The sequence below is a fragment of the Hydra vulgaris genome, chromosome 12 (assembly GCF_038396675.1).
Source record: "Hydra vulgaris chromosome 12, alternate assembly HydraT2T_AEP".
Lineage (NCBI taxonomy): Eukaryota > Metazoa > Cnidaria > Hydrozoa > Anthoathecata > Hydridae > Hydra > Hydra vulgaris.
Window position 1 is genome coordinate 53669260 of NC_088931.1, and position 26188 is coordinate 53695447.

Sequence of the window (26188 nt, forward strand, 5' to 3'; positions counted from 1 at the left end):
TTTCAACTAGAGAGCGGACAATCGCGATTTTCGATTATCGATTAATGACCAACCAAATTAAAAAATTAATGATTAATTCGATTAAAGTTGTGTGACCGTTTTAATCAGTTTCGAGTAAACTATTAATCATTTTTATCAAATTGTCTAACAATTAGTCATTTTATTCATTTTAAATCGAGTTAGATTTTTTAAATTTCTAATACTCCTTGTTCTTAAAAAACTCGATAAAATATTTTATTTTATTTTAAGAGAAAAACACAAAGTGAAAAACACACTGAAACACATTTTGTTTTAACATTTATTGTACAAAAATCACGAATACATTAAAAGATGGCAAACAAAAAGTCTCTCAGTTAGTTTAGATATTTTTGTTGGTTTGTTTAAGAGGCAAGGCTTCAGATGATTTAGGAATTTTTCCTCTTTTTTGAAGGCTGTCGTGTTGGCTGCTCTGCCAAAGCATTATCTTCAAGTTCATTTAAATCTGAGCTTCTTCCAGGATTGGTTGAGTCAGAATTTGTGGCAGAAGAAGGTTCAGACTCTGAAATATCATCCAAACTCTCAGCAGGGGCATCCTCCTTGTTCAAATACCACTTTCCTTTTACCAAGTCTTTTAAATGATCATAATTTTTGTTGATGTAAATCATTTTCTCAGTTGTCTTTGGATTTAGATTATGCCTATGTTTTGTCAGCAGTTTCCCTGCAGTGGAAAAAGCTCTCTCTGATGAAGATGAAATTGGTGGAATGGCCAATACCCCTTTGCAATTTTGGCAAGCATTGGAATTACCTTTTCATTATTCCTCCACCACTCCAGGATGTCTGTGTTTGTTCCAACACGTGGCAACAGTGCATAGTAATTGAGCTCTGATCTAAGAGGCTCAATTTCCATTGAACTTAGAGACAGTGACCCTTGGGCAGCTAACGAAGTGTTAAGCAACTCTGCCATGTTCTCTTCACAAGGATCATCACTTGGTTCAAACAGTAATTCTGGATCAACACGGACAAGTTTGTTTTCTCTGAATTGAAGTGTGGATTCATGTTCCTCTATCAGCAAGTTAATCATGCTTTCTTTTAGATCATCTGGAAGAAGTGAACCTCGTACAACTGGATTAAACAAGTGTCCAAGAGCAAGTGCATTAATCTTTGCACCTTCCAACGGGAATTTTTCTGTCAAAAGATCAAGTGCTTTGTTTAAAAAAGCTTTGTATGAATGAGAGCCTGCATCTTTTTGAATCTCTTTTCTGAGAGTCAAAAACAAAGATTTGATTCGCACAAGAGCAAAAGCATTTCTCACTTCCTTGTCACAAGACATCCACTCACTTGTTTTCTTGATTGTTTGCAAAATGGGGAGAATTTCCTCTAGTGGTGTGATATCCCCATGAGTCAAGAGAACTTTTTCAAAATGATTTGAAATGTCATACACATTTAGATTTAAAATTGCCTCCTTCATCTGCACCATTGTTTGAATCATGATGCAGTGTGAATTCCACCTCGTTTTGCATGACTTGGGTATAACTTTGTAGGTGAGTTGTGTGTCTTGGCACACCTCAGAGAGAAGGGCTCAACATGGTGCAGAATGTGATAATCTACTGGTGAATTTGATTAGTTTTTGGATAGCTGCTTTAAGTGTTGGGTCTGCTTCAACAGCTATTTGAAGAATATTATTAAGCTTGTGATCAATGCATTGAAGGCTTCCACTGTCTAAGCTCTTGACAAATTTTGCATTGCTCAAACCTGACCTCATGTTTGCTGCACCATCCACAACACAAAAAATCTGATCTGAAGTTTTGAGAACAGGGAAGTCCAGGGAAATCAGTTTATCAATTTCTTTGCCAATGTTTACACCAGTATGCTTGCCTTTGAACTTGGCGATTTTAAGTGTGTATGAATACAACCTCCACATCGGACAAATGTAATGTATTGTGAAGCATTGAAATGAGCCTCCAGGGTGTCCAGTGATCTGTTGTTAGTGTAACTGCCAAAATCATTCTCAAGTTTTTTCTTCATGGCATCACGAAGGCAATTATGAAGTAGAGGTACCTTATACTTTGATAAAGTACTGCTGCACTTTGTGTTTGCCTCAGGATGGATGTCAAAAAGAAAATCTTTCCATGCATTAGTATCCACAATATGTAGTGGTAGGTTGAAGAGTACAAGAAATCTTGTGATAGACATATCAATTTCTTGTTGGCGAGGACTTTTGTATCCATACTTTACAGATGACTTTTTTGAGTCCAAACAACTTCCTGTTTTTTGTGACAAGTATCGTATTTTATCCTCCACACTTTTCTTCTTTAAGTCTTCCAATTCATCATTTTGTTCTGGGTGTTTGGTTCTAAGATGGAATAGCATGGTAGATGTTGATCCACTTTTGTAAGAGAAATACAGAGATCGACATTTCTCATGGCATGTATCACATCGTGTTCTATCACCTAAAAACACAAAAGTTACTATATTTGTCTGCGGCAAAGCATATGCAGACCTAGTAATTACTTGAGTTGTTGATGTTAGATCCAGAGGACGGGCTGAGGGCTGGGGGGTCAGGGGGTCTACACATGGTATGAGGCCGTTATCATTCATTCTATGCAATTACCTTCTGTTGTCCAACAATCTTTAACTATATATGAATCACTTTATGCACTATATAGGTAGTAAATAATTAGTTTTTTAACTTTTTGTCACTAATTTTGTTGTAATGTTTAAAGATATTGTATAGAGATGGGCCGATTCCGAAAAATACCGATTCCAATTCCGATTCCGATTCTCTGTTGCAATTCCAATTCTTTACCGATTCCGGTTCTTTTGCGATTCTTATTATTTTATTTAAAACTGGTAGTTAAATTAATAATTTAACCGTTATATCATGTTAATTTAATACTTATGTAGATTTTAAAAGTGAAAACACCAAAATTAGTTATATCGGTACAGGTGAAACAGGACCAAAGACACCAAGGCCCAGGGGCATACCCCTTTTAAAAAAAAGTGACCTATAAATAGACTTTTTTTTTCGAAATAAGGGAGTGTTCCCCCTCTATTTTGAAAACCGTGTCGTCGGCCATGTGAAATAATAGCAACTAAACAAGTAACATATTAAACAATATATATGTTTGTATGGAACTTATTATTATTAAGAAACAAATAGTATAGTCATAAATAATGGTAAAAGTGATCAGATACACAGAATGTTGTATTTTCAATCAGCTTTTACATATGATATTAGTACCGTTAGTACTGATAGTTAAGAAACAGGAGGTTCTTGTTCAAAAACACAAGCATTTGCACCGGAGCTAACCGGCTTCTTTTCCGGTCGCAGATAAGACCCGCAGTACAACCGCTCCGAAAACACTGTACATAGAGGCGTCCCTAAATATTTCTGTGCTAGTTTTATCATGTTAAGAAATTTGGATTTCCATTCAGAGACGTCCTCGTGACTTGCAAGTAGAGGTTCTTTCAAGTACATTGCTACTTCGTCTGAGATTGCGCAATGCGCAGTATAAATCTAAAACATTAAAATAATTTTTAGGCCTGCAAAATTTAAAGTACAATACTAATATAGAAGCACAATACTTACTACAGAATTTGTGTTGATTAATTGGTTATATAATGACCAGACAGGTCATTATATAACCAATTAATCAACAAGGTTATCGATTTTCAGCAGCTTTAGTTTCATGACCCTCGTCTATGTCCAATGCATTTAACTCGCCATTTAATAAAGTAACAGCTTTCTCAGCCATCATCCTGCTCCTAAAAATCTTGTTTTTAAATCTGGGATCTAGTATTGTTGCAAAAGCATATATAGGTTCGTTCTCGCAGTCTTCGTAACGTCGATGCAAAGATTGACACAGAGATTCTTTAAAATTTCCGTAGTCCTTGATGCGATCAATTGACATGTTAACTGCATTTATTATTGGGATAACTTCTGATGTGGTCACTTTCGATGAACTTGCAGTAAGCGTGACCTCTTCAAACACTTTTAAAGCAGCAACGAGAGGAACCAAATTATCCCATTCTCCGGTTGACAACTCCTTGTTTTGTCGAGTAGCTTTTGGGAAATGTGGCGTTACCAACAGAATCGCATCTTTTTGTTCAATTAAACGGTTCAGCATGTGGAAGGTGCTATTCCATCTAGTTGGCTCATCTTGAATAATGACGTGTTTAGGCAGTCCCAGAACCTCCTGAGATTGTCTCAAAAGTTTGTATGACTTAACCGAATGTTTAAAGTGTCCTACTATTCTTCTACAGGTAGCAGTTAGTAAAGATATGCGTTCATTGTTGAGGCAGCCGTCTTTCACAACCAACTGAAGTGTATGGGCAAGACAAGGAATATTTGTAAACTTCCCGACTTCCATAGCAGAAACAATATTTCTGACATTATCTCTTATTACTACATTGAGTTTTTCAAGTAGTCACCAACGCTCAAATGATTCATTCATAAAGTTAACAAGATTGGTTGCGGTGTGGGACTCATAAAGAAAAGGTACCACACCGCAACCAATCTTGTTCTGTTGGCTCCATATGTCGGTATTTATACTATCATGATTAGCTTTTTTTGCGAAGAACTGAATTTTACTTGATACCTTCTGATAAATGCTAGGAATTTCAATAGTCGAGAAGTATTTTCTGCTTGGTATCGTATACCTTGGCTCCAAAAACTGTAGTAACCTCTTAAAACCCGGATTTTCTACTATACTAAAAGGTTGGTTATCTGTGCATATCATTTCAGCAATAAGCCTTGCAATTTTTATTGCCTTCGGATCTGTAGATGTGAGAGGCCTGGTCTTTGCAAACACTTGGTGTATAGTTGGTTGTTTAGTAGATGAAGATCTAGGCTTCATTTTTATAAAACTAATTGTGGAAGAAGAGCTTTTAGTATTGATCTCCGCATCCTCAGACTTAGGGTTGAGACTTGTGAATGCGGATGCGAGTGTAGTAGATCGAGGTTGCCTTGGCATAAGAGTTTCAAAAGCAGGGTTAGGACTGGATTTACAAGATGGTCCTGCGGTAGAGCTATCCTCGCATATATTAAAATCGATAACGCTAGCTTTAACATGTTTCTAATTTTTGATTTCAGATTTATGAAAGGTCTTTAAATGCTTTAGCATGTTCGATGTTGTGTATGACTGACAAACTCTGACACCACCCCTGGATATAACAGTTTTGCAAAAGTTGCATATTGCAGAGTTAGTGTCATTTGAATTGATCACAAAATAGTCCCATACCTCGCTTTTTTTACGTTTCGGCATGATAATGACACTATATATATTATATATATATTATATATATATTATATATATATTATATATATATATATATATATATATATATATATATATATATGTTTATATTCTGAAATTAAAACAGCATTTATAATAATACAAAATAATAATACTAACAGTAATAATTATAATTATAATTAAAAATAATACTAACAGTAATAATTATAATAAAACAAGCAAATAAGATTTTTATGATAATACTTACCGTCGGTAAATTGATTAAAATCAAAAAAAATAAATCAATTGAAATTTAGAGTATAAACTTTTACTTTTATTTTCAACGTTTACTGTTGTTAAGGTTTTCCTTCACAGTTACTTAACTTCAACGATGATATTAAATGCGAAAGTGAAGATTTAACGTAAATTAAACAAAAAAAAATCTCAACGGCAAAGAGTGTATTATTAACTTAAATTATCAAGGGAGTAATAATTAAGAAGTGAAGTCGTTAAAAAGTCTTTTAAAAAAGAATCGGAATCGTTAAAAAAGGTTGAGAATCGCGATTCTTACGATTTCTTGAGAATCGGTGGAATCGGGAGAATCGGAATCGGAATCGGCCCATCTCTAATATTGTACTTACAAAGGAGAGTCAATACGCATTATTGTGTTACATTAAAAAGTGCCTTTAAAAGCTTTTTCATTAATAACTTAAGATATAAAATAGTATGGAATTATTTATTTTGTTTAAGAAAAATCTTAATTACATTTTGTGGAAAAAGGCTAAAACCATTAAATATTATTTAATTTTCTTTAAAGAAAAGTATTACATTTACATTTTGTGGAAAAAGACTAAAACCATTAAATATTATTTAATTTTCTTTAAAGAAAAGTATTACATTTACATTTTGTGGAATGAGGATAAAAATCATTAAAAATTATTAAATACACTTTATTTTTTTTATTATACTTTAACAAAAATCTTACCTTCACATTTTGTGAAATATTGCCAAATCAAAGACTGAAATCAAAGACCAAATCAAAGCATTTTCTTCTCACTTATTACAGCACAACCACTTCAACAGCCAAAAGTAAACTGAACAATAATTTAATCGAGTTATTGCAGCTACCTTAATTAAAAAAATCAAATCGATTAAAAATCAAATTTCATGAATATTAATCGTTTTAATCATTTAGACGCTCTCGTGTCGCGCGATCGTTTATAGAAAATTCGCTCTAATTAACTTTTTAATCGTTTGGTTTTTTTTTTTATCATTAATCGAAATAATCGATATTAACGAATAAAATGATCACATAGGACGGTTGGCCAGTTTGGCCAAGATAATATACGTTGAAATTTATATGCTTATTCAACGTTGAATAACCATATAAATTTCAACGTATATTATCTTCTTAAAAAATCGCGTTTATTCAACATTGAATAAAGCTAATAATCACTGGAAAAACGTCACAAAGTTTAAGGTTTATCAACGTTAGACATAAGCTGCTTTTTCAACGTATTTAAGCTATTTATGAAACAACATTTATTCAATGCTACATACACCAACGTTGAAAATGTGGTAATTGAAAAGCGTTGAAAAAGTGTTACTTTGCCAACGTTAATAAAACGTTGTTTTGACACCGTTGAGGAAGTGGCACATTGACAATTATTGTCTCATTAACAAAAAATATTTGCCGTAAAGGAAAGGCAAGGAAAACTTAATAGAATGCGTGCAGATGATATAAGAAATATTTTAATAAAGTTATGTTATATAACCTAGTTTTATTGCGACTACTTTAAAACTTTTAAATTTTGTATCAAATTGTATATAATATACATAAATCTCAGGGTATATTCAATTTATTCAGGTTGTTTTTGTTGATGTTTTATTTATTTTAAGTTGACCATTTTAATAAAATGCTAAGTTGTTTTAAATATGTTATTTCTTTATTAAAAATAGCACTTAATTTTAATAAGATTCAGATGCATAAAGTAATATCAAAATTAATAAAACATTATAAGTCAGACTAAATTTAGCCTGTTAACAGACTAAACTTTTTAACTTATTTGAAAAACTTTAAACACCTTACCCTAATTATCAACTAAATACTTTTGTATAAAATCTTCCACTAATAATGAAAGTATGCATTATTAAGTTTTTTTTTTTTTGTGAAAACATGTTTGGATAAGTAACTTTATTTCCATTTTTTAAAAGAACCTCTAATTTTATCAAGAAAGGTATCAAGTCCTAATTATAGAGTTGTATAACTAATTCTAACATTTATTCTTTATCATATATTTTTATTGATATATATTTTTATTTATTTTAATAATATGTATTTATGCATAAATATATATATGGGTAAAAATATGAATATATTTAAAAGAAATATATACATTTTATATATGTATATATATATATTTTTTTGTTATTCACCTCCTCAAGGCCGAGAAGGCCACTACAGATGAAGAGGCTACTTATTAGTGGTTATAACCCTCTCGCAACTCTATAGCTCCGAAACACGAACCTTGACGAACAAGACCGCTGCGCAAAGAAACAAGTTGAGCGCGGTACTATCAGGGACGTGGTGGGAATCGAACTCTGAACCTCTCGCTTACGAAGCGAGCGCTTTACCACTACTTAAATTTAATATTTATATAGTTTAACATTATTTATTGTTTTATTAAGAGTTTAATATCTTCATACAGTCCTGTCAAGTCTCTCTTATTTCGTGGGAGTTTACTGAGTTTTGAAGAGAAATTTATCTCCAACCTGCATTTAAAAATAGTTTGAAAAACTTTCTTTTCCTCATTAGTAAGTTAAAATGCAGCAAGCTTTAAATTTTTAAAATTGTTTTTTTTTATAAGTTCTGAAAAATTGTAAAAGATTATTAAAAATTGTTCTACACACATATATATATCTATAAATATATCTATACAAAAAGAATTTCAGCTCAGTTAATGGCCAACTTTGGACATTTTAAAATCAGTTGTCGGAGTAATAAATCGTAAAAAATATTTTTTAATCGGTAGAGGTATTTTAATGGGGAAATATCCTGTGGTAGAAAAGTTTTTCCAAGTCTCCCTTGTAAACATTTTCAAAACATGACAGCTATGTGTATATATACACGTAAAAAATGTATTTATATATACACATGTATATATATATATATATATATATATATATATATATATATATATATATATATATATATATATATTTATAGTAATATATATATATATATATATATATATATATATATATATATATGTATATGTATATATATATATTTATATGTATATATATATATTTATATATATATAGTAATATACATACATATGTATATGTATATAGATATATGTAAATATTGAATATATATACATGTATATAATTTATCCGTGTATATGCATACATTATCTACACATACACACACACACACACACACACACACACACACACACACACACACACACACACACACACACATATATATATATATATATATATATATATATATTTGTAAATAATGTATATATATATGTGTATATATATATGTATATATATTTATATATATGCAGTGGCGGCTCGTCAATTGGGGCCATAGGGGCCCGGCCCCACCTATATTTATTTAAGATAAAATATTTGATTATATTAATATGTATTTTTATATATGCAAATATGCAATTAATAGCCTAAACTATTTGCAGACAAGTTTTATAAAAATAAATAGTTCTAAGTTAGTTCTGATTTTAAACTATTTTAATTTATAAGTAATTCGCTTATTTGCAATTAATTCAAAGTATTGTAGCGTTGTTTTAATTCATTGCCAATAACGGATGGGCCGATTTTTACTGGCCCTATTTATTTTGTTTGTAGTGATATTATTTTTGATGCGCGCGCAGAATTTATTGTGCTTTCAGATGGGACGAAAAAACGCACCGCAGGGCCTCATTGAACTGGCCCGAAAAGAAAAGAACCATAAAAAACATCACGAATTTTAATTTTAACTTCATATACCATTTTTAAATCTCGATTTTAAGAGTGAAGAATTTAGTTTAGAAGTTTTGTTGACTCAATAAGGTACAGTAATATTAGGAAACTTTATAACATTAAATGTAAACATTTATTTGTAAAAATAATGTAAACACTATACATTAGTTAATATTTGAATTTCATTGTGAATATTAACAGTGTTTATATTGCAATATTAACAGTGTTAGTATTAGTTTCTTAAACTGGATATGTAAATAAAAAATTTACCAAGTAGTTATTAGGAGTATAAATTAACAGGAATAAGAACATGGCAAAAATATGATATTTAAAACAATGTAACAGAAATTACTGGTATAAATGTTGGTCTGACATAAACATTTAAAGAGATACAGTTAGGTAAAAGAAATTAGTTTTTAATTTTTTTCAGAAACTAGATTTTCTAGGACAAGTCATTTTATTCTATAATTATAAACAGGAATAATAAAAATTATAAGATTGGAAATTTTATAGTTTAGAAAATTGATTTTAAAATATCATAGAAAAGTCCTGCATTTCTTTTATTATCAACAATCTTGTACATTTTATAATACTTGTTAGTGAACTACATTTTTCAGACATATATTGTTTTATTTATTTTTAAAAATTTTAAAGCATTTTTTTTTTTCTTACAGAGAAAAAAATTGTGGCTCAGCCATATTAATGATGATCTTGATTTGTGTATTGTTTGGCAAGTTTATATGTTGTGACACGAGAAAGTTTAGTCATTTCTACAAATATAATAAGAGCTACTGCACTTTTGAAATTCTTGTTCTTTTCTCAATGAGGGATTGCTAAAGTTTATTTCTTCCAAATAGCTTATGTATCATATTCTGTGGCATAATGAATCAGCAATTGAAAATTGTTTACATTGTTTGGTGGCAGTTAAGTCATTCTATCTTTTAAGTTGTCAATTGGATTGACGCTGAACCAGAGCCAATATCAACCATGATAATAAGCATTAAACACAAGTTTTAAAGACTGGATTTTCAAGTAAAGATTAAAATTAGTCAATATTATTATTAGTTCGATACAACAAAGGTACAAACAACAAAAGATATAAAGAACATTTTTTTTCGATCACAAAAACTCTACCACTGGTGGTACTGTTGCATTTCATAATATAGCTTCAATAATTGCTACTTCCAAAAAGGCACTAATTAAAAAAATATACAAAGTTTAGATTATTTTAAAATGTTGGACATTTACCATTGCCATCGAAATAAAATAATCAGAGTATTTTATTGAAATGTTTTTTTTTTTTTTAGGGGGGGGGGGGAATAAAGCTAAAGTCAAAGAACTAAAACTATATAAATATTTATGTATGCTTACAAACAGATATTAAGTTTTTATCTTTAATTACATAAAATTGTTAAAGCATGTAAAGACAATGTAAATAATCTTAAGGGGCAACTACCCTCAAATTTTTTCAAAAATTGAATTTTTTTTTTTCTAGTAATTGTTGATCAAAATTTTATGTAGATTTTGAATCTACAACAAAAATTATAGATTTATTTATAAGTTTTTGCTTAATTTATGCTTTTTTGAACCCAAGTAAAAAAATATTTGCATAGCAACGCGTTGCTATGGGGGTGATTATTTTGTTGGTGAACTTATTCTGGAGTACTGTTTCAAAAATATGTTTTGATTTATATCTTCTTTGCTAAATAATATCTGTTCCTTATTATATTCAAACATAGGCCATTTACAATTGCGATTTTATCAAGTTATCAAAGCTAATTTATGTAACAGCAGAAACAAAAAAATATGATAATATCCTTTAGATGTTTTGGATGATTTGGATGTTATTAGAAACACAAAAATGAATGATAAAGTAAAGCAGAGAACAAAGTACCACAAAAAAAGAAGAGTATTTAATGTGCAGAAAGATGAAAATGCATGTAATGTAAGTGGAGTTAAATGGCAGTAATATTTTAGGCGCAACTGCTAAGAAAGTTAAATTCATTACCAATGAACCAAGTAAAAACATTAAAAAATTAGTGGTTACAATATTATAGACACTGAAATTTTATCTAAAGTTCTTTCATTGTTAATGTGTCCTCAATGTGAAAACTGTGCACTGTACCTAGGTTATCACCATGAAAAAAAGAAAGGACTAGCATCGTTGCTATATTTGAAGTGTACTACACTATCTTGCGATTATAAATATGAATTTTATACATCAGATAAGCGTGTTAAAGGGTTTGATATTAAAACAGGACAATATATGCAATGAGAGTATTAGGACATGGTCCTACTGGAATTGAAAAATTTACTCAGCTTATGAATATGCCTAAACCCATGACACCAAAAAACTATACAAAAATAGCAACAAAAACTGGACCAGGAATTCCTGTTGATATTATTCATAAAATCAAGCCAATATATGCTGATTTAATATATGCTGATTTAAGTAAAGATTCTGAATTAGTAAAGTGTCTGCATGGCAAAACCCAGAATTGCAATGAGAGTTTTAATAATTGAATATGGGAAAAATTAAAGTAATTATGTTGGTTTAGCCAGCTTAGAGTTCTTAGATGTACGATGCAACAGCATCGTACATGCTGTTGCAAATTATAACATTGGTATGAAATCTGTTATTTTAATTTATGAAAAACTAAATATGAAACCAGGACATTTTACATTAGCTGGTTACAGACTCATAAACAAAAAAAGAATAAATCTATCATCATTTAAATCGAGTGAAAGTTTTAAGATTAAACGAAAGTTGTTATGACGTCAAATATTGTCAAAGAATGATCACCAAAAGTCAATAGAAAAGGCCAAGGAATATTATGAATCTGGTAGTTTTTAAAATATTCTTTTAAAAAGTAATTTTTTTAAAGAAATATTTATGAAATGAACAATAATTTATGATTTTATTTTTTGTTTTGCGTTTTCTGAGAATTTGCTTTTTAAACACGCCGGTAAAAAAATCTTGAAAAGTATACATGCTATCATTATGAATTTTTCAGGGATTGTTCATTTTGCCAATATTTATGATATGATCGGAGTAGAATTTCTAATATGACTTAAGATTTTGAGTTAATAAGTTTTTTTCTTTGCATTTTGACCTTTTTTTAAAAAACCTAATTTGTCTGTAGCTTTTTATGGAAAAAAAATACTTATTAAAAAATCTGCTTCGTTCATATCACAAATTAAGATATTTAGAACAGTTCTGCAAAACTTCATTGACACTCCTTTACTCACAAGTCTTTATTTTTTTACGGCGTAAACACAGTTTTTGAGGTATTTTCAGCTATTTTTTTGGTTACCATAGCAACGAGCTACCATTATATGTGTTTTTTGGTATTTTTAATGTCAGTGTAATATTTCCTATGTGACTAAAGAGAAAGTTACTTTTTATGTGTAGTTTTGAAATTTGAGGGTAGTTGCCCCTTAAGAAGTTTACTATTATTTATGACTGACATTCTAAATGTTGTATTTAAGAATTATGGATTTAATTAACTAAAATATGTGTTGTATTATGAAAAGATTCTTTAAAAAAATTTTTATGTTGTAAAAGTATCTTTATTGTTTTTGTTGACCCTTTCGTCATCAGAGAGTCAAATGTATATGTAATGTTACATTCTTTATTATTTTATCGATTATTAATTAAGATTAAGAGTCCTTCTTGACTGAACTACTGTTGATAAAATTTTGAATCATGCCAAGGTCATATTCTAGTTACAATATAGTTTAAAGTTATCTTATTACAATAATTTAGGTTCATTAATAAGATAATTTAACATGAAAAAAATTAATAGTTTATTGGCAAAACGTTTCTCGTCATTGGGTCTTCAAGAAAAACTAGAAATCAAAAATCTTGGGGCGTACCAACCAAAAGGTGTTCGTATAACTCAAATTGATGGTAAAAAAAACACGAACATTTTGTTTATCATGGTTTGAAAAAAAATCATGGTTAAGTGTTAATGATGAGAAAAATTCGTTGTTTTGTTTTTATTGTGTTTTGTTTGGTGGCGAGAGCTTGTGGGCAGAAAATGGCTGTAAAGATATGAAACATCTTTCTGAGCGAATACAAAAACACGAATCCAGTAAAACACATATAAGTAATTCGTTGCAGTTTCAAATGCTCGGAAAGACAAACATTTTATCGACAATTGATGCTGGATACAGTCTTAGCATAAAAAAACATAATGAATTAGTCGACAAAAACAGACATACATTATCGAGGGTTATAGATTGTATAAAATTTTGTGGTGTCCACGAATTGCCCTTAAGAGGACATGACAAAACTATTGACTCAAATAATCGAGGGGTATTTTTAGATATGGTTTCATACACAGCTAGATTGAATAGTGCGTTTAGCGATCATCTTAAAGATTCAAAAATAACAAAAAATACTTCGAAAACAAACCAAAATGAGATTCTAGAATGTATGTATAAAGTATACATAGAAGAAATTAAACGTGAGATAGATAAAGCAAGATTTGTTTCCTTGCAAGCAGATGAAACAACTGATGTATCTTGTCGTTCTCAGTTCGTCATTATTTTGCGTTATATTAAAGGCTATCAACCAGTTGAAAGATTTATTGCATTTATTGATGTTAAGGATAGAACTGCTATGGGTCTTACAAATGTATTAAAAGAAGAATTAAATTGTTTTGGTCTGAAGGAAAAATTAATTGCACAGGCTTATGATGGTGCAGCAGTTATGAGTGGATCAAGGAATGGAGTCCAAAGTCTAATGAAAGAAGTTTACCCAAATGCCCATTATGTTCACTGCTATGCACACCAATTGAATTTAGTTTTGAAAAAAGTTTGTTCGTCGAATAAGCGAGTAAGAACATTTTTTTCTACTTTAAGTGGATTTGGCGTGTTCTTTACATCCTCGCCAAAACGAAATGATTTACTTCGCAAAATTACTTTTATACAGATACCAAGAGTTTGCGAAACACGATGGAATTTTCGTTCAAAAATAAAAGAAAACAAAACAAAGATTGGGGAATGTTTTAATAAAATTATAAACGATGAAGGATGGGATAATACAAGCGTGTGGCAATCTGTTGGGTTCAAAAAATGTTTGGAAGATTTAGAGTTCATTTTTTTTAATCTTTTTTTTATTCAATTTTAAAACATGTTGATGTACTTTACAATATATTGTAATCAAGTAACAGCAACACTATTACAATCAAGGAGGCTTATGAAAAATTTGAGTTATCTATAAATTTTGTGCGAAATAGCATCACTGATAATGTTTCTGGATCGATTCTTAACGATTGCGAAAAAATGCATGAAAACCGAATGAAACGAAACACATCAATCGAACTACTAATAGAAGATGCTAAAGATGCTTGTGATAAAGTTATTTACAAAATTAGCGACAGGTTTAGAAGCATTGAAATATTTAAATCATTTTCAATTTTGGATCCGAAAAATTTCAAATTTAATAGACAATATTTTCCTCGGAATCATGTAAAAAATATTCTAACAAACTATCCAATGCTAAGTGAAGTTAAGTTGATGTCCGAACTAACCGTTTTATATAAAAATGCTGTTTTTAGTGATATTGGCACCATTAATGCCCTATCCCAGTTTATGCATGAAAATAACTTGATTGAAACATTTTCTGAAGTATCGAAGTTGATAGAGATTGTTTTAGTCACACCTGTGTCTACAGCCGATGCTGAACGGTGTTTTGGTACTTTAAAAAGAATTAAGACACTTTTTAAAATTCCACAGTTCAAGATCGGTTAAATGCATTAGCTGTACTATCAATACATAAAGATTATTTACAGGATATTGATCAGTTCAATCAAAAAGTAATTGAAATGTTTTCTCTTATGAAACAGAGAGGAGCAGAATATTTGTAAAAATAAAATGCTTAAATCATTGTTTTTAACATCATTCTTTATTTCAAAATATATTATAACTTTATGAAAATTATAGTGTTAATTGTATTTTTTTATATTTATAACTTACTTCTAACTAAAAGTTTTTACCATAAAGTTAAAATTAAAAAAAAATCTAAAGAAGAAATATCAAAATCTGTTCAAATCATAATGCACCACTATCAGGGCAGTTTTCAGTCAGTTTTTGCTGCTTTTTACGTAGGTTTAAAAGATTCAATGCCATTAAATACTTATGCTTTATTTTGGGAGTATGCTAGCGCTTAACTCTCTCAACCAATCAAAAAACGCTAGCGACCAAAAAATTCCTCATAAACACCTAAGTATCAGTTACGCTGAAAGTGAGTCGTTGCGATATTTTTTGGTTAATATTTGCTGGCCCCACCAAAGTTTATTGTCACCGGCCGCCACTGTATATATGTATATATGTATTATATATATAAATATATGTAAACATATATATATATATATATTGTATTATATATATATATATATATATATATATATATATATATATATATATATATATATATATATATATATATATATGTAAATAATGTATATATATATATTTATATATATGTGTATATATATGTTTAGATGTATATGCATTTATATATATATATATATATATATATATATATATATATATATATATATATATATATATATATATATATATATATATGTAAATAAAGCAAATGATGTCTATTTAGATGATCTATTATAATGGCTTTACAATCTTGGGCTTTAGTTGTTTATTTTAATAACGGGATTAAAGCAGAGGCAGTTGTCCATCTTGTTGGGTAAAAGATGGTTGGTTATTTTGGCCAACTGGTGTTCATGCAATGAAAGCTGCCTATAATAATTTCCAATTGATTATGGAACCATCTTAGAGTTAAAAGAATTAAAGTAACTGAAGGTCATTAAATTTTACAGTACTTATTGCTATTTTAATTGTTTTATATGAATAAAAAAACTATTACAGTTTTATATTAACGGTGAAGTACTATATGAAACAAACTATTTTATTTTTGTTTTGGGATAAGTAATATTTTGAATCTGTTTATTGTATTACTATTGCTTAGATATATTTCGTAATCTGTTTACACTGATTCTACATTTTAGTTTTTACATTTTTGTTTATACTTGTTTTACTAAATATTTATTAATAGATAAAAGGATTTAATTTCACGAGTACAGAGGACTCTGAAGAAGAATGTAAGTAATTATGTATTTGAATGATTGTGTTTCACTTTAGATTTTTCTTTTTTTTTTTATATGGTAAAGAGTAAAAAAAAAACTTAACATTAACTATTGGTCAAAGCTGGTTTCAATAATACTGTCTACATTTTTTTGACTTGTGATAGTTTGATTTTCAGTGTAAGTTTATATAGTAGTTCTGGTGGATCAAAGATTGAGGAATGATATGGTTTTAACTGGGTTCCACCTTATGAACGAAGTACATTATATTAAATGAAATGAGCTATTTTACAATTTTTTTGTCCAAAGTAAATGCAAATTTTCATTTCAATTTTTATTTGTATTGTTAAGTCTTGGTAAATAGTTTAATTACAATAAAGTAGCCAAAACAATTGTAGTGGCCGAGCACCCCAGCAGAATACTAAATTTCACATTAAGGATTAACTAGTATGTCTCGTTATGTTTCGTTATGTCCCGTTAAAAAGATGTGAATTCCGGGAAATTGTAAAACTCCTATTTTGTCCGGGACATCTCGTCACGTCTCGGTATCGTCCCAGATTTCGACTGAAAATTGAAAATTGTCTAGATTTTTATCGCTAATCGGGACAAAGCTTTTAGGATCGTTTCGTCTCGATTACAAAAAATAACGAGACGCAGACCCTTAGTTCTAACTGATTTTTTTATATTAGGAGAATAGCAAATAAATTGTTTTTTCTTTTATTTATTGTCTAAATGAAAATATTTATTTTGTTTTTTGTTTATTCATGTATTTTTTATAATCAACCATAAAAAAAAGTACATAAACAAATAAAAAAACAATAATATAAATAATTTTAATCAAACATTAAAAAAAGTTAAAAGATTTTTTCTAAATTCTCCTAATATAAAAAATTTCAGTTAGAACCTAGTCAAACCAACGCATAGTGGGCGGAAATTTGAAAAACCTGGCTAAAAGTCAAAAAATGATTAGAACTACTTGAAAATTTGTGTTTAGTATCTTTTTGAATCCCTGACTTTGAATTTGACATAAGTGTTACAAAATCTAATAACAGCAGATCCAAAACGGCGGTGTTTTAAAAAAAAAAATCATTATAAATGCATTTGGACATTCGTTTTTAACCATTTAATTTCAATTCGACATTTAAGTTCAATACACTAATGTAGCCGTATTATTAAAAAGCGAATGTTTAAAAAAAAAAAATTAAAAACTCTTCATTTATTCTACTTATTTATTAAAAAAGGAAAAGTTTTGTTTGCATCATTTATCATAATTGTTTAACTTATATTATTTTAAATGTAAATCGCCACAGTCATTCAACATCAGAATCATTTATTGCTGAAATATTGTTGATAAAATCACAAACCAATGAATTTCAGAGTTTTTGTTAACCTCCGAAGGTAATAACATTTTTAAAGCTTGAGAAGACAAACTTCTGCTGACTTTTGCATGAGATTTTACAAGTTAAGATATTGCAGGATCTGACGAAACCAAAAGTCTACAAAAGACGTCATGCATAGTATTTTTTCTGGAGTTTTTCCTTAAGAAACCCTCGCAATATTTTTTGAAGTATTTGTTTCTCGATTCCTGTGCACCCTCAGATAGTCGTCCTTTGGGTAATATAGCCGTTTTTATAATTAAGGCTCCATGAATAAGTACTTTGTGTTCTGTTGTAGACATGTTGTACCAAAGATATTTTTCGACAAACAGTAATGCAATTTCTGTAGAATAGTTATCAAGTTTGTCTGCATCTATAGGGAAGCTACTTCATAATACCTGAAAAATTACGTAAAACCGAATTATTAGTTCTACATTAACTCCTAGAATATTAGCAGACACTTTTGAATTTTAAAAAAACTTTTGAGCTGTATTTCCGTCTTTTGTATTACCACATCCTGGTTTTGGTCGATCAACTAATAAGCTTAGCCGCACCTGAAAAGCATTCTGGGTTAACATTTTTGATTGCCATTTTTGATTGCCAATTTTATATCCCAAGCTTATACCCGAGATGCAAAAAACATTCAAAAAAATGAATCCATACGTGCAACGTTGATAAACTGTAATCCAATTTGGATTCATCAACTTTTATTTTTAAAAAAAATTGATTTTATTGAATTGAGTCGAAGTAGCAGAACACAAATAACACCGCATTTTGGATTTTTTAAATGTTATTGCATTGCAAAATTTTCCGTCAATCATTGTCAAGACCAATTTATAATGTATTTTTATTTCTATTTTATGTTGAAAATGATGAAAGGAACCAGTGATATAATTTTATCTTCAATATTGTGTTTTTCATTAATGTTTGTCTAGACATTTTTGTGAAGAAATTCAGTCTGATAATTCTGCAAAATTGAGTAAATGAAGGTGTCCTATTTTTCCACAAAACAACATCTTGACCTAAAACTGAATTTATACACAAAGTTGTAATGACACGAGTGAAGTCAGAAAAACATTTGCATCTAAGTTTCTTCCACCAGCAAAGCTCAAAAACAAGGTTTTTGTGAATATATTTGTTAACTTTGGAGATGCCAACTTTTGCAAAGACCCATGAAGAATGCAAAAAATCTGTTTGTGTCATTTGCATGAAAAAAGGTGACCAAGAACTGACCGAAAACTACAAATCAAAAATCCTTCAACAAATCGAGAAAGATCTAAGTTTCAATAATGAGAGAGTGTCTTTGGCAACTTGTATCTCATGCCGATCTCAGATTGGAAAGCTTTGTGATGGGAAACAACCGTTGTGCCAAAACTTTAACACTTTGATACAATCTTAATCAAACCTGCAACTCGTTTTTCTAATGTTTGTGAGTGTTTGCATTACTTTTGTACAAGATCCTGTCAAAGTTATTGTAAAATATAAGTAAATTTATTTACTTATTTTATATAAAATACTTTTAATTTATTTTAATAATTTTATATAAAAAGTTCCTTCTTAAAAAATTTCATTTTATTTGTAAATTTAATTTACATTTGGTCGCATATTACTTTTATGTAATTTACTTTCATATGCAAGTTACTTTTTAATATAATTTTTGTTTAATTAGTTACTTTTATAGGTAAATGTAAATTACAGTTTGAGGAACTTTTATATTATGTAATGTAATTTTCAAAGTAATTAACTTTTAAATGTAAAAGTAAACAGCGTTTTCATGTGACTTACTTTTACACGTAAAAGTAAATTACTTTTTGATGTAATCTTCTTTTACATAACCTTTGAAAGTAAAAAAACTTACATTATAAAGTAAAAGTCGTTTCAAAAAAATTAATTACTTAAGGAGAAATGTAAATTTACATAAAACGTTTAAAATTACTTATGTGATTTACTTTTTGATAAAAATTAACTTACTCGTGTAAGTAAAAAAAACAGTAAGTAAAAGACCCATCTCTTATGTCAATTTTTTCTTTACTTTGTGCTTGAACGATCTAAAAATATTTAAATGTTTAATAAAAATAAAAAAATTTAAAACTTTTATAGAGATAAGCATTAAATAACTTACGCAAATATTTGTTGAGGCTTTCAACCATGTGTCTTGTGTATTCTAAAATATTATTTTTGTTCGATTACAACTTTTCCTTTTTTTTTTAATTTTGTCAACACTTTTTTTAGTTTCTTCCTATCATCTATTAAAAATTGGAAACAAATTTTTCTTCTTACACACAACTGTGATTGCAAAACCTCTAGCTGGTCATTTAAATAACGAAGATAACTCGTTTTTCAAAATTTCAAAAATTTTTATGCAAGGAATTTGCAAATAACCTTTTTGCAAACCTTAGAGTATAAAGATATTGATTGGAAAAGTCATAAACACATCATAACTTTACAGAACTAATTTAAATAAAATAAAGTTATAATGTGATTATATACGTCACCACGATCTATAGATCGTGGCGACGTCGGGACTGAGGGTCCTTGTCCCTCCCCCAACCCTCCCCACCATCCCACTTTGTCACACTGTCAATTATGTGTGCTACTAAATATTTTCTAGTGTTATTGCATTTTACAAATTCAGTTTCTCAAAAAACATAATAACTATATCTATATACAATTTGACTGATTTTTCAAAGAAAAGAAAAAACCGCCATTTTGTTTCCAAAAAAGTACGACTAGCACTAAAAAAAATTAGTTAAAGAAGTAATATGTAAAAATAGGTGTCTATTTTTTTAAATCAATCTTTAGAATAGACTTTTATGAACAACATCCAAATTATAACTAAGTGAGATCTCGCGGATTCACAACTTTTTCGATGCTTGAAAAATTCAAGAAAATAAATAAATTTTAATGTGCACTTTTTAGATCGCACTTATCACATAAAATTTAAAGTAATAATATAAAACGTTTTTCTAAAATATTTTATAAATACCTTGATTAATATTGTCCATAGTTATTTTTTCAGATATGATAACTTTTTGTAAACAATACTTATTTGAGCGCATAATTTTATTGTTCATAAAACCGCAAAATACAAGTTTTCTATAACAGATGTTTAACTGCATTGGTATTTAAAATAAAATGCTTGATTTACTGGATTTATATGTAATTTGATTTATTGGATTTATATATAATAATAATTCTGTGTATTGTCGTCCTCGGTAGTATAGTGGTAAGTATCCCCGCCTGTCACGCGGGAGACCGGGGTTCGATTCCCCGCCGGGGAGAGATAGTTTTTAAGAGTTATTATGATAACGGAGATTTAATGTGTCTCTTTAATGGGATAAAAGTTGTTTTGCCGTTTTCTTACTCGAAATATTTTGCTTTTTGATGAGTTAAATAGCTAAAAACACTAAAAAAATATCAGTTTTCAAAACAATGCTTATTTTGTAGTAAATAATAAATAAAAGTTGTTTTGCCGTTTTCTTACTCGAAATATTTTGCTTTTTGATGAGTTAAATAGCTAAAAACACTAAAAAAATATCAGTTTTCAAAACAATGCTTATTTTGTAGTAAATTATAAGTAAACCCTTCCCTAAAATAGATAAATAAAAAAACCTTAACAATTAGAATTTAGTAGAAGTAATTTATAGAGTATATCTTCTCTAAAAAGAATCTAAAGAACACCATTTTGGAGTCTTTAGATCAATTTCGCTCATCGGCGTTAACATGAGTTTAGTTAAAATCTTTTGAAAAAGTGCCTTAACCCACTATAGATTCTAGTTCTAATCGGTTTTGACAAATATTAACTATATATAGTTGTCAAAATACAATATTTCTATCAACTTTCACAAAAAATACTAGCAATCCGGCCAAGAAAGAGCTTATAATTAAGAAAAGTTGCCAATAAACAATCAGAACAGATCATATTATTAAACTATGATGTTCATTTTGCCTAAACAACGTATTTATTTAAAATCTTATTCAAATTTGGACAAGCAATTGTGGTTTTAAGATTTTAAACCCAGGCCCAAGATTTAAAAAAAAAAAAAAAGAATCTTGGTCTGGGTTTTTTCGCATTCAAACTGGCATATGTACAAAACAGTTACAAAAACTGGGATAAGTGCGAACTGCATAAATGCGAATTGGCATAAGTGCGAAGCAGTTACAAAAACTGGCATAATTGTGAACTGGCGTAAGCACGCCGAATAAAATTGCAAGTATTAACATAAGAGCAAACTGGCATTTCGCACTTATGCCAGTTTGCGTTTATGCCAATTCGCAAGTATGCCAGTGCGAACTTAATAAGTTTTCACTTATTAAGTTCGCACTTGTTCAGCCTCCAAGTTAAAACTTCTCTAATAATATTGTTTTCATTATTCTTGATGGGCAATCGAGTCACAAAAAAAGTGGCAACGATTGTTGCCTATTTAATATACCATTTAAAAAAATTTCAAATCATTTTCCATGGTTGTTTTGTCTTATGGCCTTACGGCTCTGAATTTGTCAATACGCAGTGAGAGTAATAGTCAATGTTATTTATGGGTATGCTTCAACTGCTTCAACTAAAATTGATCCAACTAAAATTGAGTTGATATTTAACAGTCCAGAAAATGTAACAATAAATCAAAACAAAAAAGAAGCGAGGCAATATACGTTTTTGTTAAAAAGATTTATCTATCAGCATAGTTTTGAGCACTATTTCATCAATTGATTAAATTCTTAGCGCTCCATTATGAAGTCTACTTTTTCAAATTACTTCTCCTGGGAAATTTTAGCCTCTTCCCAAAATATAGAGTTGGGAGAAATGTATGGAAAAAAAGTACAAAAGTAAGTACTCAATTTGTCAAACTTGAAAAAATAAATTATAGATAAGATTAAAAAGTCAAGGAAAAAGTTTAATTAAAATTTAAATTAAAAACAAATAAAAGTAAAAACACAAACACAAGCAACAACAAAAAAATCTAAAATGAGCTCCCTTTTTTTCTTGTTCAAGACAAAGTATTGAATAAAGAAAAAAATGCAGGAAAATCTTTTGAAAATGAAATAATGAGTTGCTCTTGCTAAAAATGGCCATATAGTTTCCATTAAAAAATCAACTAACAATTGAAGGCCACCTTATTAAAAAGATTATCAATTAATTAACAACAACAACATCAACAACAACAACAACATTAATAATAATAATAATTTCCCTATTATGCTTAAGAACCACCAGGTATATATGAAGCTTGATTTTCATTAGCAGTCTCAAGATACGCTATACCTTTTTTAATTTTTCTGTGCTCATTTTTTTGTTGTTTTAACACCATTTCAGAAGATTTGCACTTCATATGTTTAATACATTTATAGAAGATTTGCACTTCATATGTTTAATTCCAGCCTTCATTAGTTTTTTTGAAATTATTGGTCCTTTATTTTCAAAATTTTCTTAAACAGATTTTATTTTTTCCTCACCGTCATTGAAATTAGGAACTGCATAATTAAGTGCCATTTTAATCGTTCTTTTAGACAAGAGTACACTTTTTAGAACAGCGAGTCCATATAACTGCGTTTAATGTTTTAGAAAAATATACAAATGGCTGGGAAAAGAAGATATATAATTGTCTAATCTTTGACCACTTTTTTAATTTAACAATTGTACGCAGTTGGCGCAGTTAATTTAACAAGTTAATTAAATGGTAAATAAATTTACCATTTCCCACAGTCTGTCCGAATAGTATTTGCCTTTATTATGACTGCATTTGATAAAGAAATACTATCAACAATGGTATATAACTTTATTTTCTTTTCTCGATAAAATATTTAAAGCATACCAAAACTTTTTTAGCTTTTACTGATTCATCAGATCTTTTTGATATACTGATTTATTTTTGAGTGATTAATTGAGCATACATGTTTGCTGTTAAACATAATGTTTTCTGGTGAACCTTTACTATTCTATTCCACTCTCAATATTTTCAGAGTCTCAGTGAATTGTAGTTAAGTTATAAATCTATTAAATGAAAGCGTATTGTTTTTTTTTCAGAACTGCATCAAACAAAACACTCATCAGAACAACATTAACTGAGACGTTGAATAGAAGTCTATCAGTTGAGACGATCATCAGAACTAAATCAACTGAGATGTTGATCAAAATTACATAAACTGTGATGTTCATCTGAGCTACATCAACTGAAACACTCATCAGAGCTACATAAATCGAGACGTTTATCAGAGCTCCATCAATTGAGACGTTCATCAAAAGCTACATCATCTAAAACACTCATTAGAGCATCATCAACTAAGATGTTTATCAAAAATGATCCGGCTAAACGAGCCATGTCTAGCTTATATTAACAAAATTTAAATGTAGCTTAGCAAGAAAAATGTATATCTTTTCCTCTCGTTCCAACAGTAAATCTTTTGTCAATAAAGATGCTTTAGATATAATTTCTCATGGTTGTTGATTGTCGTTGGTTTCTTCTGAACCGACAATGTTTTTAAACACGTTTTAGTTTAGTTCTTTTATATTTATTTTAAATTATTAAAAATAAATATAAAAGAATTAAACTAAAACGTATAAAACTTTTGCTGTTATTTAACCATAGTGATCAAATAAGGTCAACAAACAATAACAACAAAAAAGTAACTAATTCAGTCGAAATATCCATTTGTATTATTATTTTTAGATTTTATTGTATTTGTTTTTGTATTTGTTTTAGATCTTTACAACAGTTCGAAACAAATCGTTTTTTGTCTAACTATTGTTTGAACTTTTGTGTGTGTATTAATGAGTGTCGTTTTTATCAGTTGATATCGTGTGTTTGTTGATATTTTGTGCTCGTTGGTATAGAATGTTCGTTGGTACCGTTTGTATGTTGGCATAGTGTGTTTGTTAGTATAGTGTGTTTGTTCATATTGTGTGTTTGTTGGTATCGTATGTTTGTTGGTAAATTGTTTGAGTATTATTAAGTATTATATTTATAATATTATTTAAAAAAAAAGCCATTAATAAAACGTTATTTATTAGACCTTGAATTACACAATGTGCCTAGAATTTTAAGGTGATAAACTTTATACGTTTAATTATTTTTTTAATTATGATAATTTTGATGTGGTGTTTTTTTAATTATTTTTTAGTTTATAATATCTACATCTTCTAACATACGGGATTTGCACCTGCTATTGTCTTAAAATAGCTCTTACTAACTAATTCACTAATTAATACAATAACTAATACAAAGTGTATGCTAAATTAGTTTTTGCATACACTTTGACATATATATTTGGCATATATTATTGAAAATTGATCAAAACTTAAAGGCTCTGTCCCAAGAATGCCACTAATATGAGATGAAAGTACTTTCTTTCCAGAGTCAAAAAGAAGTCAAAAATAAAATTAGGTCTAATTTAAATTTTTTTCTCTTGCTAATATAGACAAAATGATAGTATCATAAAACTATTTTTTAAGCTTAGAATCAATTTGATAAATTCTTATATATTTAAAATACTATAGCAAAATAAAACTTTGATTATTGACTTCAGATTAGCTTTTTTTTAAACATTCTATAATCCAAATTTTAAGTAAAAACACAAATATTTGTTCCTGAGGTTAAGAACCGTTTATTACTAGTTATTATTATTAGTAAAAAAAAATTGTTCATGAAATCTTGCACTCATGAAAAAAATTGTTCATGAAATCTTTTTTGATCAGGCTTTTTTTTAGCTGCACAATTTGTTAAAAATAATTAAAAAGATTTGATTTTACACATTTTTTGACTCTGGAGATAAAGTACTCTTATATTTTTTTAATTCTTGAGACAGAACCTTAAAGTTTTAACTAATTTTAAAGTAAAATAAATTTAATATGTTTTAAAAAAAACATTTTCTAAACAAAATCTATGTAATTAAAAACAATTTAAAACTTTTTAATTTTTGTTGAAAAACTTAATTATGGGGTTTTATTTCAATTTTACGCGCAACAATAACCAGCAAAACGCGCGTGTACCTAAAAAGCTCGCAGTTCAAAAAGCTAATAAGGTTTTTTTTAAAATCTTGTTAGCGTTTTGAACCAATGTATTGTTCACAAACAACATAATTAGTTTTTAATCACTTTCAAGGGGGTTAATTGAAATAAGCTCTAATTATTCGGAAGACTTACCTCAAATTTATTTCATCAATTGATTACCGTTTCATTTCATACCGTCGCATTTGATAAAAAGAACTATTGAAAATAATTCTCTTCCATCAAATAATATTTAGAATTTGACTTAGCATAAAAAGGTATTGCCATAAGATTTTTTTTATAATGGTCGGCGTTTCAAAAAAGTAATACCTTTAGACAAGCCAAAAATTGTCTAAAAATGACAATTCTGTCATTACAATAAATACAGTTTGATATGCGAACCTCTTAATTTTATTGTTCTGTCCTCATTGGGGTATATGCATATTTTTGTTTATACAAAGTTTTGGTAGATGCATCATCAAAACTATCTTTGAAATGCATAAATCCATAAAGATT

At 28.8% G+C, this 26188-nt stretch overlaps 3 protein-coding genes, 1 long non-coding RNA gene and 1 other non-coding gene across 5 annotated transcripts; 3 read left to right on the forward strand and 2 right to left on the reverse strand.

The window, feature by feature from the left end:
- Positions 1-284: 284 nt before the first annotated feature.
- Positions 285-6507, reverse strand: LOC136088829 (uncharacterized). Its single transcript, XM_065813706.1, has 2 exons — positions 6199-6507; positions 285-2429 (listed from the first exon to the last, which is right to left on the reverse strand). The coding sequence occupies exon 2, from the start codon at positions 1466-1468 to the stop codon at positions 686-688; it is 783 nt and encodes a 260-aa protein (XP_065669778.1). The 5' UTR covers positions 1469-2429; positions 6199-6507; the 3' UTR covers positions 285-685.
- Positions 3642-4349, reverse strand: LOC136088198 (zinc finger BED domain-containing protein 4-like). The gene has a single exon (XM_065811879.1). It carries the CDS (start codon positions 4347-4349, stop codon positions 3642-3644), a length of 708 nt encoding a protein of 235 aa, XP_065667951.1.
- A 2317-nt stretch (positions 6508-8824) lies between the features above and the next one.
- LOC136088830 (uncharacterized) lies at positions 8825-10486 on the forward strand. The gene is made up of 2 exons (XR_010642530.1): positions 8825-9293; positions 9878-10486. It is a non-coding gene; the product is annotated as an uncharacterized LOC136088830 (long non-coding RNA).
- Positions 10487-13110: 2624 nt separating this feature from the next.
- Positions 13111-14960, forward strand: LOC136088199 (zinc finger MYM-type protein 1-like). Its single transcript, XM_065811881.1, has 2 exons — positions 13111-14273; positions 14375-14960. Exons 1-2 carry the CDS (start codon positions 13111-13113, stop codon positions 14958-14960), a joined length of 1749 nt encoding a protein of 582 aa, XP_065667953.1.
- A 5940-nt stretch (positions 14961-20900) lies between these two features.
- Positions 20901-20972, forward strand: trnad-guc (transfer RNA aspartic acid (anticodon GUC)). The gene has a single exon. It is a non-coding gene; the product is annotated as a tRNA-Asp (tRNA).
- The last annotated feature ends 5216 nt before the right edge of the window (positions 20973-26188 follow it).

Bases quoted from the DNA above. Each gene is read 5' to 3' on its own strand.
- LOC136088829 (XM_065813706.1), bottom strand. From the start codon at position 1,468: ATGATTCAAACAATGGTGCAGATGAAGGAGGCAATTTTAAATCTAAAT.
- LOC136088198 (XM_065811879.1), bottom strand. From the start codon at position 4,349: ATGGAAGTCGGGAAGTTTACAAATATTCCTTGTCTTGCCCATACACTT.
- LOC136088199 (XM_065811881.1), top strand. From the start codon at position 13,111: ATGGTAAAAAAAACACGAACATTTTGTTTATCATGGTTTGAAAAAAAA. The intron at 14,274-14,374 runs GTTCAAAAAATG...ATTGTAATCAAG, and splicing joins AGCGTGTGGCAATCTGTTGG to TAACAGCAACACTATTACAA.